The sequence below is a fragment of the Grammomys surdaster genome, unplaced genomic scaffold, assembly GCF_004785775.1.
Source record: "Grammomys surdaster isolate TR1022 unplaced genomic scaffold, NIH_TR_1.0 211, whole genome shotgun sequence".
Taxonomy (NCBI): Eukaryota; Metazoa; Chordata; class Mammalia; order Rodentia; family Muridae; genus Grammomys; species Grammomys surdaster.
The window spans coordinates 7,844,038-7,862,092 of record NW_021604656.1 but is presented as its reverse complement, the minus strand read 5'-3'; the positions used below and the strand labels follow the sequence as shown (position 1 = coordinate 7,862,092).

Genomic DNA, 18,055 nt, shown 5'->3' with positions numbered 1-18,055 from the left:
GATAGATAGATAGATAGATAGATAGATAGATAGATAGATAGATAGATGATAGATGCATAGTTTTTTAATTTGCAAATAACCTTTAATAAACAGAAGCAATTAATGTCAGCACATTTCCCATAGAGTCAAACAGCACACTTTTCATTAGAGAGGCATAATCCAATGAGATTTCACTTCGATTCTATGTTTGAACTATTGTAAGAACAGAAGGAGAATCTAAGCATGATCTTCTGCTGCTTCTCAGCTGCCTGACCCCTGCCTCTGCCTTGTGGTTCCCCAGTCACAGCTCACAACAAGCAGGCTGCAGACATCCTCGGAGAATACCCATTTCCACCAGACACCCCCAAATAAGCAGCACTTCCTGGGATAGGCAACAGTAGTCCCAGGAATTCAGCTCACAGGGCGTCAAGCAACAAGTACCACAGCCCAGCCTTTGTCTTTATCTCTGCTACCCATCCAGTGGGATCTTATGAAACAAAACAAAACCTAAAAGAAACACAAAACGAAATGTAAGTCATGCTCAAAAGAAAAAAAAAAAACCAACAGAAATTCACATGCAAACAGAGTCACTTTAAAAAGAACATACTACATCAAAATAAAACATCACAGAATATGGTTTCAAAAGCAAGGCAATACATAATAACAACACAAATTGGGATAACATGGGCATCACGTACCTGAGCAACTGAGTTTTAAACTCAAGACCAAATTATGTGATACACAAGATGCGAGGAAGCAATGTAAACAACTTCTGCCCACAGATCTACTCACAATTCTATCAGACATTAGCAGCTTAATGTAAGGAGGAGAAGTCTGCACACTGTACAAACAATCCTTGGAAAATTTGTAAATACTTTCTTGTGAGGATAATTGGATTCAGCAACAACTCTCTATTCAAACCTCAATTCTCTTTACTTTCTTAATTTCATCAAACTATTTCAAAGTAACTGATTCAATACTTAATAGCTGGGCCAGATCCTGGAGGGCTTTAAATCATGAAATGTTGGGCAACACAACACTCTAGATACTTTTCTAATCCACCTAAATTTAAGTATGCAAAACACTATGAATATGACATCCACATAAGTGTAACATTCATTACATAACCTAACACATATCATTGGAGCATGTCAAGCATTGCATATTATTTGTGAATGTATGACATAGAAGAGGCATAGCTATATGTCTGTCTTATACATGCCATATATTATGAGCTACTAGAGAACAATTATTGAACGCAGATGGAAATGCTAACACTATAACAGGTGATACCAGATAAGAATGTTGAGTTCCTTGACTTCAGTCAGCTCAGTGCCCTACAGATGGAGAAAGAATGTGTACAGCATTTAACAGCTAATGTTCTCCGTGCCAGACTCTTTCATACGTTGTGTTCCAATTATCCTGTTGACTTTCCCAATAAGACAGCTTCTCCTATCGTGCCCTCTTTACTGATGAGGAAACCGAGACCTAGAAAGTTAGGCAATTTGCCCGAGGCCCTACAGCATCCTGAGGTACAGCTCTAGTCCAGCCCAGGAGTTCTGAGTCCACGCCACCATGTAAGAAAGCACCAGCAGTTCTCTCTGAGGATAGCAGTCGGAGCCCAGTACTAACACTGAGAGGTCTAGTAAACTCCATGTGTTATTTGCTTGAATCCTCATCAGAGTCTCAAGTGGCAAAGTAGATGGTGAGTCACTAGAGGCCCTCAAGACATTTTCAAGCTCGTCCCTGGAAGAATCCTCAAAGCCCAACAGACACTCTTCTTTCCTCTAGCTAGTCTGGTTTGCCAAGTGCCAGTGTCAGCTGCCTCCAGAGAATAATTACCACAATGGGTGTGTAGCATTATTTAAAATAATGCTGAAGAATCTACAGTGCTTGAATTCTGTGGCTTAATTCACTGCTCCTGACTTTCCAGTTGGAGAAAGAACTGGGTACCAACATCAGGTGTCATTAACAGGTTTAATCATCTGCAACCCTGAGAAGTTAGGGGAAACTGTGGTATGAAAGTTAGCTCTCCTTTCTACTAGCCTCCTGGTCTTGTTTCTACTAGTTTTGCCTCCAAGCAAACACTAACAAAGCTCAGTTAAGAGGAAACTATGGCCCAGAACATGAGCTGGCCAAATTGGCAAGCCAAATGCCTCAGCTACTCCTGCAAATCTGGAAGAAGGCGGTTCTTGAGTTCCTTCCCACTGAAACAATAAGATTGTTATAAGGATGTCATGCTTGCCAATAAAAACAGGACAAACTGGACGATAGAAATAGGAGACTTTATCCCCGAATAATAATAATAATAAAAAGGTTGTTGATTCAAGGTACTCATTCTCCTAAACATTCAATGCTGGAGAGGAATATATATGTATCAGGGCAGCATGGTCTTTTTCTATGGGTTTATGACATAGAAACTCAAGGGTTTTGCCAACACCATAGCGTTTGCCACTGGAGCCAAGCCACTTTTTCTTTGCTTCTATTTGTCATTTTACGGGCCAAGCCTCTCCAGGCTCGGGACTATCCCCATTAGAAATTAGAAGTTACTCTTCTAAAAGCCATCTCTACCCACTGGCAATTGCTCAGAACTTGTGTCCTCTGTAGCCTTCTGCTTGCCTTTGAGTATATTCTCTCTCTCTCTCTCTCTCTCTCTCTCTCTCTCTCTCTCTCTCTCTCTCTCTTCTCCCCCCCCCCCTCTCTCTCTCTCTCTCTCCCTCCCTCCCTCCCTCTCTCCCTCTCTCTCTCTCACACACACACACACACACACACACACACACACACACACACACACACTCAGATAGCAGCAGAATTCAAGTCTATACTCCATGAAATAAAAATGAAGTGAATGTCAAGCTGCTATGATACCGAGCCATTAGCAATCTCTCGGACAGTAATTTCCATCCCCCACACCTCTACAGATGCAAGTCACTTCCCCAGTTTTCACATTCCCTGTCACAGACTGAAGAGATTCTACCAAGTATTACAAAATTGGTTCCATATAAAAAGTTGTTCGTCATAAGGAAACGCCTTCTTTCCTGAGGATTGAGAGTAAGTAAGAAGTTCAGCGTGTCGCACGGGGCCTCCTGACTTCTACTCTCTCATGTTAAAAAGGAAAAAGAGAAAAAAAAACTCAAGAAAGGAACCTCAAGATGATATGAAACAATGGATGATTATTTTCTTCCAGCAAGGGGGAAAGTTTTTAGACCACAACAAATGGCAGAACATCTTGTGGGCATAGCAGCCAAACGAGCTGTCTAGCTTATGAGCCCGAAATATAGATATTTTGACAATGTGACATTCTGAAGTATTTGCAGCATTCCCATGGTGCATAGTGGTTACAGTGAAATCAGCCCCCCCCAACAACAACAACTCTGAGAAAACTTTGTCAGCACTAAACAGCAACAGCGTGAGAGCAAGGTGGCTTCCATCTCTGACGTGAGGGTACAGCTGGAAGCAGAGAAAGGGGAAAAGCAGAGATAGAAACCAGCATCCAACCTCTGCTGCTTGCTGATTTAGAGTCTTCTCCTTGGCCTCATCAAAAGGAAGGGCTGGAGAGGGGCCTAGGAAGGAGGGCCACTGATACACTCTGCTGGTCCACCGTTGGCTCACAACCCACTTACAAGTATTCACAGTCAAGCGTGCACACATGTTCCTCCTATTGCTATAGAAGCAATCAGCCATAAAATGGCAAGGATCTGCAGTGCATTTCAATCAACTGCAATTTATCCAGAGCAAAAAGGAAAAGTGCTGAGTCCAGAGGAAGCAGAGGGAGTGGAGGGAGGCTCCAGCTGCCACCTCGAAAAACAAATCTTATCTCGGTTGTCTTTTGGGGAGTTTAAGCAGGAAACTGTCAGCTTGGGCATCTCTGAACACAGTGACACTTTGCTGTTTGGATGCAGTGTGGTGTTTGGGGCTCCTGGAGAGCATTTACCTGGACTGAGTGGCAAAAGGGATGGTCTCCTCACCTGTAGGAAAATGTTTACTAAGTAAAGTCAAACAACAAATCCTCGAGTGTTTGTATTAGTGCATAGAAAATTAGGGCTAGGCAACTGTCTCTCACAGTTGGCCCTGAGGTGGGTACCAGCCTCTTACATTTCAGCATGTGGGCTTAAACATCAATTGTTCAATTCTGGCTCTTATGGGACACAGTATCAATGGGTTATAGCAGCAAATATGCCGGTCTGCTTTCTGCACTTTATACAGGTAAGTCATTTGGTCACATTATGGGATCAAGTGCCCTGTGCCACTTAAGAGGAAAGAGCTAAAATATAAACAGAGTCTCTGGATCACTGGATCATCTTTTAGAAAGGTTTCAAGATATATCTGTCTGAATTAGGGCCCTGGCGTCTCCTGTGTTCCTTCCAGAAGGTGCTTGAATGTCTCCAAACACACGGCTGCTTCCTAGTCATGGTGGGCTTTATCCACTTTCTTCAGCCATGCTCCTTCCAGAAGCCCCACTCTGCTTCCGGTTCTGCACAGAGGCTCCTCCCAGCTCACTCGACTCTAAGCTCTGTGACCTGCGCCCCCCACCCATATGGCTTTTTTGCACCTCGGAAGCTGTGCGTTTGGTTTCTTTTGACTTGTTCACGCGCCAAAGGGCAGAGAAAGAGGTGTTACACATCTCCCGTTTCCGACACTGCATCACATCACACAAGTACCTGCCAGTGAACATGCTGTGACATGTCACATGTGACATGCACAGTACACTGTGAACTTCGGGCTGCACCCAACTCACTGCACAGCCAGAGTCATGAGCTCTGCTGCATACACTGGGCAGGGAAGGTCAGCTGTGGTAGAGTGCACACCAGTGAGCATCTCCTTCTAAGCTCCCAGAGAAAATAGGCTGGCCTTGGTCTATTCCAGTCCCCACACTGACCAACATGACTGTGTGGGGCAGTGGGACAGAGGAAAAGAACTGGTGTCCATTTCCCAGCTGGAAATTAAAAAAAAAAAAAAAAACCAAACCCTACCGATCCACAACTGAGGTAGCAGGAAAGAAGTCTGGTTTGAGAGAGCAAAATGAAGTTTAGTTATGAGCTGAAAATGAAGTAAGAAACAGAAAGTTCTTGGCAAAGTGAGACAGCACAAGGAAAGCCAAACTGGTTGCACAACTCAAGACCCGGTGATTCTGAGGAGGTTGTGGTCTCCTCAGCTGGGCCTCTTGACAGGTGCCCAAGCATGTGACAAAGGGTGGATAACACAGTTACAGACAGACAGTCACCTCGACATACTTATAATATGTAATAATATGTAATGTGTAATATATAATATATGATATAATATAATTAATATATAACAATATATTATAAATATGTTGAATAATATATTATAATTTTATTTATTATAAAATGCAAAGCTCTATAGATAGAGAATGATACTAAGCTTTACATCCATGAGACTAACTCCACAAAATCTATTAAGATCCTCACCTACGCTTCAAGTGTTTGGCTCTGCCAACTTGTACCTACAGCTATGGACTATGGACCACTGTGGATTTGAAAATGGATTTCCAGAAAAGCAAATAATATACTCAGTGTACAAAATAAGAACATGTACAGGGAAAAACAACGCCTGTCTGAGGATGATGCTAGCCACGGTGGAGGAGACAGCCATCAGGAGATGGAGGGAGGGAGGCAGAGGAGGAAGAAGAAGAAGCAGAAATAACTGACCACCATTGGGGTGCTGCAGAGACCACTAGCAAGTAAACTGTGAGCACTTGTCTGAAACGGAAAGATTGGAAGACTCCAAGATGGAGATGTAAACCCAGGTCTAAGCTCCCCTGACCTTAAGAGGAGCATAAGTAAAAATAAGATTATCACTCACGTAAGACACACAAGCAGCAGTCCGGAGTCCAAAGACCTCCTGTGCTGGGAATATTGTTCCCTTGCTAAGAAAGTGATAGTCAGGTGTTGTGGATAGCCCTGGTCTTGTATTTTGATGCTAATTACGCATTCCCAGGAAGGGCTACAGATGAGGAGTGAATCACGCATACTGGTAACTTCTTGTGAACTTTCTGCCTACCTTAACTTGTAAAATAAAGGCTAGAGCCAGTGATTGGGCAGTAGAAGGGGAGATGGAGCTGAAAAGTTTGGGGGAGAAGGGAGAGGAGGGGAGAGAAGAGGACAATGGAGGAGGAGGAGAAAGAGGAGGAGGAGAAGGAGGAGGAAGAGAAGGAAGAGGAGAAGGAGGAGGAAGAGGAGGAGGAAGGACAATGGAGGAGAAGCAAGTGGCCTGGAAAAACTACAAGTTATAAGGGATTCCATAGTTGGGAATAGAGTAGTGTAATGGTAAATCTGCCCAATCTAGGCGTGCAGCTTGTATTCATAATTATTGAGTTGTGTTTTCTTTGACCGGGCTTATTTGGGTTGGAGATTGACAGCAACAAATTGGCTCCCAACACGAGTCCTGAACCCACGACGCTGAGATTAACAGTCTCATGTTCTACCAACTGAGCTCCCCACCCGTTGTCGAGGCCCAGACATCACATCACATCTCTAGTTTCAGCTGACCCAAGAAAGATCACACATGCATCTTCACTTGGATAGCACAAGATAGCTCATGGATACAGTCTCCACTTAAACCAGCTAAGTGGAAAAGATGGTGAAATCTTAGCTAACCAAGCACCTACAATTCCAGAGCGCAAAAACAAAGACAGGATTTGCCTGTCTTGCGAAGTCTGCTACAAGTAGCACAAGTTACCCAAATCCACCACCGAAGATGAGGGAGGGCAGTTCGTGCTCCAGCTCAGGACTATCTTGAAAACTAAGTTGTTATCCTGTGGCTTCTGAGGACCAAGCTGTGGCCCATGTGGGTATCTCCAGGTCTGAAAATGGTGTTCGTTTCCCTGTGTGTTGACACCATACAGAAGCTCCTTAATTCTGGTGCTCAGCCCTCACAAGCAAGAATACTAGCCACCCACTTCCCAGGGTCTCAGACCAAAGCCACCATTCTGCTCCCTCGACTGTAGAGCACTTGTTGGGAACATCAAAGGTTCTCTTCTGACCATCATCTTTATCCAGAGAAGTCGATCTGCCTAAGCCCAGAGACAGAAGATGGTGTAGAAAATGGGAGGTCCTTCAGACACACACAACTTTGTCTCTGGTACCCTCCCCAGAGCAGATGCTGGCAGGATGGCTGCCATCTCAGCTGTCATGCCACAAAAGAAAAGCTGAGATGACCCTCCTAATAAAAGGCTCTGGCAGGGTTTTCATAGGCACATGGGACCCTCTGTCTGTATCTGATGAAGGTTACGATGAAATAGTGACTGTCCTGTGCTTGGTCTGGGTGGCCAGAACTTAACGGCTGTCTGTGAGGAGACACTGTCTATCCAGCTGAACCTGGGGAGAGATAGGCAAACTCAGCCCATGGCTGTACATTATCCCAGCAAGGTTTGGAAGGACGGAACCCTGTGCTCATCATTGATCTGGGCTATCCACTCCCTGGTACCAGTGAGAACCAGATTGGTGCTCTGCAGGTGTTTGTGCCTCAGGAGAACCCGCAGGATTCTGAACAGAGCCGATCACTAATCAAGCTCTATTTGCATAGGCATCCCATTTCCAAAGCCTCATTAACCACCACCACCACCGGTGGGAAACCCAGAGTGCTCTATGAACCCAGGGCCACAGCTCTACATTCAGACTGGGGGAGCCGTAGGACTCCTGGCTTGGTTTAAATCAAGCTGCTGTTCCAGAAGTCTCTGCTGCTAAGGATGATTTCTCCAGGAGTTCATTTGGAAGGAGCGCATTATGCTGTACTTCGCCACCACAGGTTTCCTAGCACCCAACAGCATCTCACAGCTCTACACACTGGTCAGCTTCAGCGGCTTCACAGGGCAGCACCCCCTTCTCAAAGATTGGGGGTTCTACACCCCATCCCTCCTTGCTGCTAGAACACAGGGTCCCTTCTTAAGTCTTGGGAGCCATTCTTATGTGAGGAAAACTCTGGTTACTAAGGAACACACATTACACTACACACACATACACATATAACATAACATACACAGTCATATATATATATGCACAGACATATACATACTTTCATACATAGACATGCATACACATACACACTTAAGCATAACACATATATACACCTGCATACACATATGTACATACACATACAATGTAATATACACACACACAAATATACTCATACATACAAACACACATGTATATGTGCACACATAAGTACACATAAACACATGTGTACACATACAAACACATATACATACAGACATATATACACTCAGACTTTTTATTATTATTGTGTGTGCATATGACATGTATGAGCGTGCATACCATGTGCATACACACACACGCGCGCGCGCACGCGAGTGTGTGTGTGTGTGGTCAGTTCTCTCTTTCTCCCTTCACATGGGTTCTGAGTTGAACTCAGGTCATAGAGCTTGTATAGTGGCAATGAACCCCTTGGCAGTCCCTGAAGGTCTTGACAGTTGCCACTAACATGAGAGTCAAGACTTCTGATGCCCCGTACAAGTCCCTATTAGGGAGAGTGGCTAGCATTATGACCGATTCTATACAAAAACGGACAGGCTTATCCATTTCAAATACCTCTATGATCTCACTATTGGAGGAGGGAGAGTCAGAGTCAGTTTTCCTTTAGGGTGTGGCCCCTGGCATGTCCACCCTGCTCCACTGTGGGCATCACAGAATGGATGGGATGGCTTATAAAAAGGAAAGGAAAGCCATCATGAAGTTAGAGAGGGAGCAGGGGTGAAGTTGGATCTGGGGGGATCTGAGGAGCAGCCCTGTGGGTACAGTGAGCACTCAGTGAATGCTTGTGTAAAATTCTCAAGGAACAAACAAAACCCTCAGTGACAACCATTAGAGCCAAGTGTGGTGGCACACAGCACTTGGGAAGCAGAGGCAGAAAGGTCTCTGTGAGTTCAAGGCTAACCAGGGCTACATAATGAGATCCTGTCTCAAAAGGGATGGGGTTAGAGAGATGCCTCAACAGTTAAGAGCACTACCTTCTCTTGTAAGGACCCAGGTTCAATTCCTTGCACTCACATAGCATCTCATAACCATTTGTGACTACAGTTCCAAAGGACCTAACTCTCTTCTGGCCTCTAAGGGAACAAAACAGACATGGCACACAGACATGTGCAAGCAAAACACCCAGAACATAAAATAAAAACAAATCTCAAGAGAGAAAGGGAGGCCTTTAGAGAGAGAGAGGTCTACGTTCTACTAAGTGTGTGTGTGTGTGTGTGTGTGTGTATTCAGAACAACAACTGCCAGCCTGTAAGTCACAGATGACCTTGACCTATTTCTTCAGCTCCTGAGAACTCAGCCATAAACCTAACACTTTAAACAGCCTTGGCTGTCTTTAGAGCCTGCACTGTTGGACTCAGTCTTCACAAATGCTTGTTCTTTCCTTGTCAGGGAATCGGGTGTTGTTTCTCTCTTTTCGTTTTGCTTCCTGAGTTTCCCACACCTCTGTTTCTCTCTGTGTCTGTATGCCGGTCTCCCGGCTCTGTGTATGTGGCTTCTCTCATCCTGTCTTCTCTCTGTGTTCTTCTGTGACTTGGAAGACCTGGGAGACATGACAACTGGGTGGGAGTCGTGGCCTAGATTTGGATGTTCGCCTTAAAGATCAACTACAATTCCTACTTTATTTATTACAGGGAGTTGCAGTGTATTCCCAGGGTCAGTCACAGAAAGGAAACTCTAGTCCTGCCTGCCGCATGGTTGATCAGCTCAAATGCTACAAATGACCTTCCTAACCATACCTTAGATCCTAGGTCTAAACACATGTACTGATGTGAATGATGAAGGGAAACGCCACAGAAGAGAATTTTGCTCTGAGTTTGCTCTCCTGGAAAATGGAGGTCCAAACTAAGAGCAAGAGTCCCTGGGGCAGCATAGGCAGGCTGCACAGAGCCACTGCTGGCTGATCACAGGGTGGCCAAAACCCACTTGCCTTGACCTGGATCAGCAGGATGGCTTTCTGTGCCACACGACACGGAAGCTTCTGGCTTCAGTGTCACTCTGCATTCAAACACTGTTGAGGGCAGCAGATTTTATACCTATAGAGGAAAGGGTCTGAGACCATTCTGTGGCTTTTGTTCCAATTCTACACAGAGAAGCATTTTTTTCAAGGGACTTTGCAAAACCCCAGCTAAAGGACTCTACTGTTCTGCAGTTGAGAAAAACAAAATCTAGGTGAAAATCATGAAACGAAACAGATTTTCTACTTCCATTTACCCTGACACCAAACTGGCTGCCTGAAGGCAAAAAGAGAGGCCGGAACATGTCTTCCCTCCCACACTACCCTGATACACCTCAGCCTACCAAGTCCTTACCCAGAACTCAACCCTGCCTATGCCCAAACCAAGAACCTAACCCTGATGACCTTCACCGGCTAACTACACCCAGATGACGGACACAAAGCCCCTTCAAAGGCGTCAACGAATTTCCCGACGGAGAAAGTAGAGCATCTACTTTATAAACTTCATGAAGACAAGATAGACTACTTAGAGACTTATATGGTAATGAGAACTATGATCTAGCTGCTTGTTGCTGTTTTTTCTAAGGGACACTGAGTTTGAGAGGAAACCTAATGTGGTCTCCAACCCCCAGCTAAGCTGTCCATGTGCTGTTCTTGTAACTCAGCATGGAATACCGATTCCTCTATGAATGGGCCCATTCTCACGGCAAGAAGCTCCAGGGTCTAAATGCCTTGTCATGTTGGACACCTGAAAGTCACCGTTCTAGCCCTGAGTGCTGCAGTTCCCGGCTGGTGGTCTAAGGCAGCGGGTGATTGTCTAAATCCATAGCTTCGTTTCCCAGAATGCAATGACAAACGCTCGCCTAGACCTGAAATAGCCATCTGCCGTGTCATTTGTCTGCTTGTTTGTTTTTTAATTCTCGGAATTTAAAAATGCTGTTGGCAGAGAAGGGTGATTTCACACAAATGACCCACTTCCCGACGTGCAGAGACAGAGAGCTAGCCTCCTAGTTTTCACGTGACTTCAGGTAGTAGCCTGAGAACGTGAGACGTCCAGAATGATCATGACGGCATTGAGTAGGATTTTGGTAAAAGAAAGAAATTTTGTCTTAATTTTCAAAACTGTCCGTAGCTTCAAAGAATGACAGCTCTGGCTTGCCTGCCCTAATGTCTTTCAAAATGGACACAGGCTACGGTGCAAAAGCCTGGCTCACTGTGGGCAAGAAGCGGTGTACCAAGAGCATGGGTTTTGCCTGTTTTCAATTCAACCTCAGTGTTTGTGTGAGTGTTTGTGTGTTGAATTTAATCTTCAGATCCACATACTGGTGGGGCTTCTGGGGAGCAACTGAAATTGAGTGAAGGTGTACGGGTAGTGCACCAATAATGGCATTAGTGGCTTTGCATGGGGAGAAACAGGCTCCGGTTAGCACAAAGGCTCTGCCTCACCGTGCCATGCTCTCTGCTGTGCCACGCCCCTGCTTGTCATGCCACGCCCTCTGCTGTGCCACGCCCTCTGCTGTGCCACACCCCTGCTTCCCGTGTCCCCTGTCGTGCCACGCCCTCTGCCACATCACGCCCTCTTCTGTGTTACCATGCAGTAGAGAAGGGATGCCAAGATAGTGCTGTGGTCTTGGCTTTCCAGTCTCCAAATCATGAACTGAGGGTGCCTAGAAACTTCTTTATAAATCACATGTTCTCAGGCAGACTCTGAATCTTCCAAGTACAGTAACTGCATACACTCAAGTGAGGTGCCTCAGTTTCCTCCTCTGGAGCTAACAATGATGGTGGCACATTTAGGACCACGGTAAAGACCAAAGTGTTTCCTGAGCACACAGCTCAGGAGGTGTCTGGCAAACAAGATGTGTTGAATCAATATGAGCCATTTCCATGTCCACAGATTCTTGTCTTAGCCCCTGAATAGCCAATGTTTAATGCTCACCAAGATGGCAAGTGACTGATGATAAAGATAACATATTTGACACCTTGGTCAACAAGTGTACCAGAGAAAAAAGATGACTTGACCCTGAGATCTTTTCATTTTGTTTCTAAGATTTACTTACTGTGATGTTAAGCATACGAGTATTTTGTCTGCATGTGTGTCTGTGCTACCAGGGAGCTGACCATGAGGTGACCAGAGAGGTCAGGTGAGGCTACAAAAGCCCCCAGCTCCAGTTACAGGTGCTGGAGCCACCATGTGCTGGGAACAGAAGCAAACCTGGATCTTCTACAGGAGCAGCAAGTGTTCTTCGCTGCTGAGCCATCCCTCCACCCACCAACGCTGAGATCTTTCTTATGTGACAAAGTCACAGAATCCGAGCACTTTTGTCTTGAGAGCATAGTCCGTTTTCTTCAGCCAGTTTAAGAGATGACTTCCAGATGGCTTGAGCAACTTGATCAAGGGCACAGGGCCCCCAAGGCTCAGACTTGGCCTGGCCATGCTGTTTACAAACTCACTACTGGGGGAAATGTCAGTGTGGTGAGAGGCCAGTTCTCACAGGGAGCTGACCAGAGAACAAGGGTGGGGCAGTCATTTTCATATGAAAATCAATGTTCTTGACAAAATTTCCACTGCTGTAGAATTAGGGAGCAGACCTTGGGGCTATGGCTATATACAGTGGTTTGAATGAGGAATGTCCCCCATGGCCTCAGGCACTTAGTTTTCAGCTGCTTGGAATCATTATGGAACCTTTGGGAAGTGAAGCCATGTTGGAGGAAATATGTCACTGGGGCGGCCTGTGAGCATTCATAGCCTCACACCACTTCCTGTTTGCTTTCTCAGCCAGCCTCATGTTTTCAATGGAAGGCAACGACTGGCCCTTCAGCTCCTTTCTCTGACTAGCTGTTTCCATCCCATCCTATCCCCAGACATTATGGAGGTCTACACTGCATCTTTACGCCACAGTAAACTGTCTTCCTCCTACAAGCTGCACTTGGTCATGCCATTTGATCACAGTGACAGAAGAATAACACTACGTCATGAGCAGCGTCCTCGTGACCAGGACTGACACCTTACCCAAGTGGCCTATGGGTATTTGGTCACCCCTCTCACCATTAAGAAGACATATCAGTCAGGAAATGGACCTTCCAAACACTTATGGCCACCGTGGTCTTACTTTTCCTGGTTTCTGAACCCATGAGAAGAAAGTCTCTACGGTCAACAGGCCTTGTGGCCTGTGCTGTTCATTTACAGCGGTTTGAGTTGCCTAAGACAGTCTAGCTCAGGAGTTCTGAACCCACCACAGATAAATTACTCATTTGTTTTACTTTACTTCTGGAAGTGTTTACATGTTTTGTTAATATATTACATCAAACAACTGGGCCACTATCATGAAATTACCCATACCAACTATGTAGGGATTAGCAAGTGCTTTCTGTAAAAGGACAACTGGTGGGTACATATCAACGCCACAGGACATTGCTCCCTGTCGAAGCTGCCTGTGTGGCTGTCACAGAGTGGAAGCAGACATGGAGAGCATGTGCAAAACACACTGGTGTGTTGTAATAAAGCAAACATGAAGAATACACAAAAAAATGGATCATGCCTCTGGGCTACAGTGTGTTGACCTTTGAGGCATGCACACATGTGCCCAGTATCTCTCTTTTTACTTTTTAAACCTTTTTTCTGATGTAAGCATGTACACTGTTTCCATATACTTACCAAACTATTACCCATGTGCAGTAGGATCTAATTTATTCTGTACTAGAAAGAAAACCCAAGGTGAACTCATAAAACAATGTTATAAACTATGTTTAAAGAAACACAGTTTTTTATTATGTTCATATACATAAAGGAATGAAAATTAAGTCAATAAAACATCTCCAGTATGTTTTGGCAAGTAGGGGGTAATTCAGCCTTCCCCAAAAGTAAAAGAACTTAAAATGATGTGATTCATCATTTGCATCTGTCTAACGTAATTAAAAAGTTTGTTCCCTTAGATGGTGGAGCATGGTTACCGTCACCAGTCACGTTTCCACCATTAACCGACTTGAAAATTCCTTTGTTCATAGAAGATGCCCAAATAGTCCACCAACCTAATTACCCGCTAGACTAACGACCCGAATCAACAGATTTCAAAACTTTCCAACAGGCTGAAAGTGTTGCCGTCCTCTGACTCCACAAATGAGTAACATCTTCTAAAGCACCCACCCTCCAGGGACTCACCCTCCAGGGACCCACCCTCCAGGAACTCACCCTCCAGGGACCCACCCTCCAGAGAGCCACCCTCCAGGAACCCACCCTCCAGTAGGTTAGTTCTTCAAAATCCACTCACAAATCCGCTTTGCTTTGCTTTGCTTTCCACCACCCACAGGCACAGATAAAACAAAAGCCTGGTTTCCCAGTGTCCTTTGAGAGAGAAGACTCTATTCTTTCTTTCTGATTGTAATGTAGACTTTAGGTCCAAGGGAGAGTAGAAGCCACTGGGTTGCCAACATGAGAAGGAAACCTACTCACTAAGAGAGCACAAGGGAAATGTGGAAAGAACAGAGCTTTTAGTGAGGGAAGTTATCCTCCCCATCCTCACTCAGATTCCAGTGTGGGAAACACATCAGGATTAAGAGATTGTTATTGTTTCTTATTGTAGCTGATGCAGGCCTAAAGGAGGATTCAGGGTGAGACATGGGGGTCATTGCTACAACCCAAAGAACTTTAGATACTACAAAGCAAAAGTAGTTGGATTTTAAATGACATTCTGGTGGCATTCTAGTGAGACCTGCAACTCTACGCTGTCTCATGTTTATATATATATACATACATATATATATATATATACATATATATGTGTGTGTGTGTGGTGTATTATAGACAATTTATATATAATTATATTTTTTATAATATATATACAAATATATATTGTGCAATATATTGTATAATATCTATTCAATTATATATATACATATATGTGTGTGTGTGTGTGTGTGTGTGTGTGTGTATACACATACACACATATAATTGAACTGGATGAAGAAGTATAAATAGCCTAAAGAAAACTGTACTTGTGGCCCCAGAGGGCACTAGGAAAGAATACAGAAGGGACAGGAGAGTAGAAGTACTATGTTTGCTTACAAGGAGATTTAGAAACTTTGGACCAAGGATACAGGCACTGAGCAGAGACTCTCAGGAGGCTAAGACCTGCAGTGAGGAAGAAGCAATAAGGCCCTCCTGGCATTCAAGGATGCAGTTGGCTGATCCCCAGAAAAACCTCCAACACTCAGCAGATGGATGCATACCCGTTGTCCCCTCTTAGTGCTGGTGACAGGTATGCTGCACCTAATCTGAGCCCATGAGATCAGCATCACTGGATGACTACACATTTCCCAAGAGTCGAGAGCAGCAAAAATACCCATAAGCACTCATGTGGCCAAGGCAGATGCAGAACAGCCGAATAATGTCAGCAGTGGAGAGGCTCAGGGTAGAGGCCATACTAGAGCCACCCAGGCAGAGGACAAGCCATATTTCAGCAATATCAGGGAGAGCCTGCCAAGGTAGGTCCATCCACCCTTGGGAAGGGCAACCTGAATTCTTCTGCACTTTCCAGGTCTAGTGCTGACCAAGTTTACCCAGAAGTCTCTGCCTTCTGCCTTCTGTCTTCTGCCTTTTGCCTTCTGCCTTCTGCCTTCTGCCTTCTGCAGTAGGCAGAGGTGAGCTAATAAGGGAACTTTATTGTAAAGGAAGAAAATCAAAATAAAGAGTGAATGTTTGCAAATCCTAGACTGAGCAGAATATTGACAGTTCCTCAGTGCAACTGTGTGGCTTCGCCCTGTCTGCACACACTCCGTTACTGAGGCTTTGCCTCCTCATTAAATACAGAGATGAGATGGAGCCAGGACCATAAAGGTGAGCTTCCCATGCCTTAGATCAGGACGCAGATAGGGTCCAGTCTGGTGATAGTTAGATCCGAGGTTTTTCAAAAATCTAAAATTTAAGAATTTCCCTTCCTTTGGCCATATACTCCTCTACTATGATCATAAATGTCTGTGCACATGTTGGGGCAGGGGCTGTAAAAAAGACATTCCTGTATTCTCTCTACTCCAACCTGTATTCCACATTGGGCAAGACTCTTTTAATACATGATCTTCTTTAAGGTCTGTTTCCCCCAATTAGAGATGAAACAGCAGCTGAGAAGATGGATACATTCCCCGTCTGAAGCAGACAAGGTCAAGTCAGCCATGTCTAACTAGAGAGAACACGTGACACTACTTTATGACACTATGTTGTCAATTTATCTGAACCGCCCCCTCATGTCTTCTCCCTCACTCCTCCTCTCTCTCCTGCCATAGGAAGTTTGTATCCATTGCGCTGATGCTTTCAGACTTGTGACAGACATAATTACAGCTATCCAAGAGGCCCCCAAGTTTCCCTGGAAAAACTTCCAGCACCAAGAATAAGAAGAAGGTTCCTGGACCAAGCATAGAGTTCTCTGCATCTTCTGAAGCCCTTCTTCCTGTGCAGGGGTCAGGGTGCCTGACTGCTGTTGTCACAGATAGCTCATAAGCAAGTGGACACAGCTGTGTTTCAATAAAACTTTATTAACTAACGCGGATGTGACTCACAGGTCTTAGCATGCTGACCCCAGCACTCTAGCTGCTACTATGAACCATGACTCAAAGTCAACCTTCCCTCCTTCTGAAAATATCTCATTCTGTGCAGGGTTAACTCCCATTAAGGCTCTACTGAAATCTTTTTCAAGAAACAAATTCAAAACCGTATTCCATAAAGTTGTCATCTGAGTTGCTGAAGAAAGATTGCTCAGTGGTTAAAACCAAGTATTGCTCATGTAGAGGACTGGAGTTTGGCTTCTCGCACCCATGTTGGCGGCTCTCAATTACCTGATACCCTGCCTCAGGGGACTTGAGGCAGCCTCTGGCTTTAGTGAGCACCTGAACTCAGGAACGTGCATTTACCTATGTATACACATAATTAAAACAAAAATGAATCTTTAACAACTATTGTCTGAATTTTTGAGCTAGAGAAGTAAATGACTAGAGAAGATAAACAGCCATAAAGCAGAAACTGGCTGGGCTTGTGTGCTCACACAGGCACACATGTACACACACACAACTTTCTTCTCTCCCTCTCCCTCTCTCTCACACACACATTCACACATGCTTGTGCATGCACACACATACACACAAAACTTTCTTCTCTCCTTTTCTCTCTCATACATATGCATGTGCTTGTGCATACACACACACACACACACAGACACACACAGACACACACACCTCTTTCTTCCCTCCCCTTCCCACACACACACACACATGCTTGTGCATGCACACACATACACATATAACTTTCTTCTCTCCCTCTCTTTCACACACATACACACGTGCTTGTGTACACACAAACACACACACACACCACCCTGGGGAGGATTCCTGCCACCCATACTTTCCATCCCAACTTTATGACATGAATCACACGCTCCCACAGTTAATAGAGCTAACACAGTAAAGCTTTTGTGGTGACTCACACTGCAATTAAGGTCATGCCTACAGTAATCAATAAAGCTCTCTACTTACATGTCCTATGGATAGTTTGACACCTATTTCCAATCCAAGTGATTTGAGAGTCACTGCACTTGAACCAAACTGTCCCAGACACCTCTGCTCTCAATGTGGTGGTCTCTACCAAGCCATTTCTTTTTAGAAAACAGCCTGATGGGCAAAGTGAGTGAACGTGAGGCTAAAATCTTCACATGGATGAAGGGAAATGGTCTCCCTGCAATCCTTTCCTATGTTCAGGCACACTTAGGTACACTTAGACACATACACACAGAAACATGTACCTTCAGACACTTAGACAACACAGCATGGGCACACACACACACACAATTATATTCTTTTCTTCTCTTTGTCTCACCATGTATTATTTGTACACAGACATCATGTGATATCTGTGCACAGACATCATGTATTATCTGTACACAGACATCATGTATTATCTGTACACAGACATCATGTGATATCTGTACACAGACATCATGTGTTATCTGTATACAGACATCATGTGATACCTGTACACAGATATCATATATTATCTGTACATAGACATCATGTGATATCTGTACACAGACATCATGTGATATCTGTACACAGACATCATGTG

At 44.6% G+C, this 18,055-nt stretch overlaps 1 protein-coding gene across 2 annotated transcripts in view; it reads right to left on the bottom strand.

Annotated features, from left to right (window-relative positions):
• The window catches only part of Ntrk2 (neurotrophic receptor tyrosine kinase 2), a 305,974-nt gene that overhangs the window by 182,117 nt on the left and 105,802 nt on the right, over positions 1 to 18,055 (bottom strand). Inside the window, exon 12 of one of the 2 annotated variants that reach the window (XM_028772067.1) lies at positions 7 to 486. The exons of the other annotated variant lie outside the window; for it this stretch is intronic. Coding sequence (XP_028627900.1) covers positions 449 to 486 — 38 coding nt within the window. The 3' untranslated portion in view covers positions 7 to 448. Of the gene's footprint in view, positions 1 to 6; positions 487 to 18,055 lie in introns of those variants that run through there. 2 annotated transcript variants of the gene reach the window in all.